The sequence below is a fragment of the Lactuca sativa genome, chromosome 9 (assembly GCF_002870075.4).
Source record: "Lactuca sativa cultivar Salinas chromosome 9, Lsat_Salinas_v11, whole genome shotgun sequence".
Classification (NCBI taxonomy): Eukaryota; Viridiplantae; Streptophyta; class Magnoliopsida; order Asterales; family Asteraceae; genus Lactuca; species Lactuca sativa.
This window is the reverse complement of record NC_056631.2, coordinates 204,583,133-204,585,971: the sequence shown is the minus strand read 5'-3', so window position 1 is coordinate 204,585,971 and position 2,839 is coordinate 204,583,133. Positions and strand designations below refer to the sequence as shown.

Here is a 2,839-nt window from a genome sequence, read left to right as displayed (position 1 = left end):
GGTACCGACGATACCGAATCCCGAATTTTATGATTTTAAAGTATCCAATACCACCCTATATTAATGTAAACAATGCTAGTTTAGTTTGATGCTGGTTTATATTGGGAATTTCGATACTGTTGTTCACCCATACATTACACCTCCTTTTTTATCCTATGACCATACGAGATCAAACTAAGTGTAGTTGTCATTGTTGCAGAGGCGATGGCCTTAATGTAAACTTCTAAAAATGTGATATTTATACTTTTAACTTTTTTTCTTGAGCTTTTTATTGTTTTAGTCCCTATTGTAGTTTTTAAGAGGCATGGAGTGCATGCAACTATTTGGAACATAGATGAAAAGAAGACATTTGTTAATGGAATTTCGCACATTATAAGTTGCCGAAGCTATAAAACAATAAAAAGCCTAATTCATACACTTAGACTTTACCTCTAGATATGCATCTTAAGTTATGATATTTACATAGAACAGATAAGCTATAATTTGTTTAGTGTAACACCCATAGTTTACGTTTACAATATCAAGCTAGTGTGTCGTCACATATAAGCTTAACACAAAGTTACAAACACAAATATGTATACATACAACTTAATAGGCACCAAGAATCAAAGGCAAATCAACCTCATCACACCACTCCACACACCGTGTTTCGAAATATGAGCTCTTTATCTCATTCGGGAAATAAGTTACCCAAATTTGACCACCAATCCTCCACTTCAACACACTCCCTTCCATTTCCTTGTGTAATCTCCATTTCACCCCTTCTAACCCTTCACCAAATACCCAATTTCCTGATTTAGTAAACGACCTATTTGCACCTGTGTATCGTTTCTGAAAGCTTTGACCAACTTGATCACCATCCCCATCGCCAGCATTTGGCTGCCACATGGACATCTCTACACCTGTTACGTTGTCACATAATGTTGCGTCCAAGATAGCCACATGTCCATCAGAATCTTGGTCCCATCTCCATGTCCTCGCCTTTGTCCTTGTTGTGGTCCTCGTCATCGTCTTCATCTTAGGAACTTTGGTTTTCCCAAAACTACTCTTCAATATCTTTTGTGTTTCAGTCTCTTTCTCAATATTATCCGTGGATTTCCCCAAGGTCAAACTGGTTACATAACTTGCCCCAGCTTCTGGCCCGATCCAAACCCGGATTCTACTTGGAAAATGTCTCTCATGCATGTAAGGGTTTTCATCATTCTTGTTGAACCCTAGTTTTGCCATGTGGATTCGTATGTTGTCGACACGTGCGTTAACCAGAATGAAATTTTCTTTTACTTCAACTGAATATTCTAATTGGATGACCGCCTCAATCTGCTGGTGGGCCAGTGCGTATTTTAGTACAGACTCCTTTGCTTCAAATACAGGATACCCATTGTTTACACGGTTGGAGCGGCAGCGCGTCATTGCCATCAGCGGCGCGTACCCTTTTAAGATCCACAACCCATGAGTCTCCGCCGCATAGGAGAATCCAAGGTTATTGTAAGACGGCGTTAGCAACTGTAAACCTGTGCCTGACTCTCTTAACATTAACCATTTTGTCAACATGTACCCGAACGTGCGCATGATAGAGAGCTCCACGTCGATGCCGGCAGAAACAAAGAAAGACCGCAGCACCGGCGTCGGGTTAGAGGAAAAGGCTTCGAGATTGGGAGCAAGCATGGAGTTGAAATAAAGAGACCCCACTTCCGACGGCGCGTCACAGGCACACAACCAGAACAGCCTCGCGAGGAACATGAGATTGAAAAAGGGTGAAAACGATTCAGGTGAGTGAGAGTCGAGGATCCAAGAAACCGATTCGGGTTTGAGCTTCTGAAGCTGAGAACGCGGGCATGCGGTGGTGATGCTATCATGAGCAGTAGGTGAACGGGAGATAATTTCTTGGATGAGTTGGAGTACAAGAGGCAAGAACGGGTTGTCTGAGTTCACCTGACACGTGTCGGAAACCCAGAGAGCCTTTTCTTCATAAGAAATGTAAAAGGTGAATGCCAATAGATCGGAGTTGGAGGAGAATTTTCTTCTTGCTTTGAGTTGAAGAGTTTTGTTGAATTCAGTAGGTGTTGAACTCCCCAAGTGGAAGGTGAGTTCAGAAGTGGAATCGGGTGACCACTCGTCGGAGTTTGGCAACTCACAGATCCATGACCATAAGTCCATTTTCATCAAAACTTAGAGATGTTTGAAGGGTTTTTGTTGAAGGTTGGGGTTGGAAGTGTACTATAGTATGTAGGGGGAAAGAAGTTTTATAAGGTAAATGAGTGACTGAAATTGGGATAACCTGGATGTGATTATGGCCGCAGAAGGAGGTGGTTTTGAGTGGCTTGTTTTTGTTTTGGTTTTGTGACTTTGTCAGTCTCTTCTGCATTAATGGCTGCTATGTGGATTTTTCTTACTTCACCCTCAAGAAGTCCAGGTCAAGTATTTTGTTTCCCATCATTTTTTAATAAAACTGTCGTAGTGTAGTTGAGATACATTATTATCTTTACAAATCATATGCATAATATTTTTTTGACATTTAACAAATATATTAACCCTTTTATGTGATATTTCTTTATCATTTTACCAAGGGATTTTCTAATATGTGTCCTAAGGGCACATATAAGAAGTATTAATTGAAGTATTAGTTATAAGAAATAAGGGCACACGTAACACACATTAATTGAAGTATTAAATATGCAAAATATTACCATAATTAAATACGATAAACATTAATTATAAATAATATATTTTTTAATTAATGAAATTTAACTATGGTAATATTACACATAATTAATGTTCATCACATTTAATTATGATAATATTTCTTAAGGATTTTCTAATATGTGTCCTAAGAGCACAT

At 39.0% G+C, this 2,839-nt stretch overlaps 1 protein-coding gene across 1 annotated transcript; it reads right to left on the bottom strand.

The window, feature by feature from the left end:
* Nucleotides 1-472: 472 nt before the first annotated feature.
* LOC111920547 (uncharacterized) lies at nucleotides 473-2,328 on the bottom strand. Its single transcript, XM_023916127.3, has one exon. The coding sequence runs from the start codon at nucleotides 2,161-2,163 to the stop codon at nucleotides 589-591; it is 1,575 nt and encodes a 524-aa protein (XP_023771895.1). The 5' UTR covers nucleotides 2,164-2,328; the 3' UTR covers nucleotides 473-588.
* Nucleotides 2,329-2,839: the final 511 nt, after the last annotated feature.

What these genes read in the sequence shown, in the direction of transcription:
- LOC111920547 (XM_023916127.3), bottom strand. Translation starts at nt 2,163, where the DNA reads ATGAAAATGGACTTATGGTCATGGATCTGTGAGTTGCCAAACTCCGAC.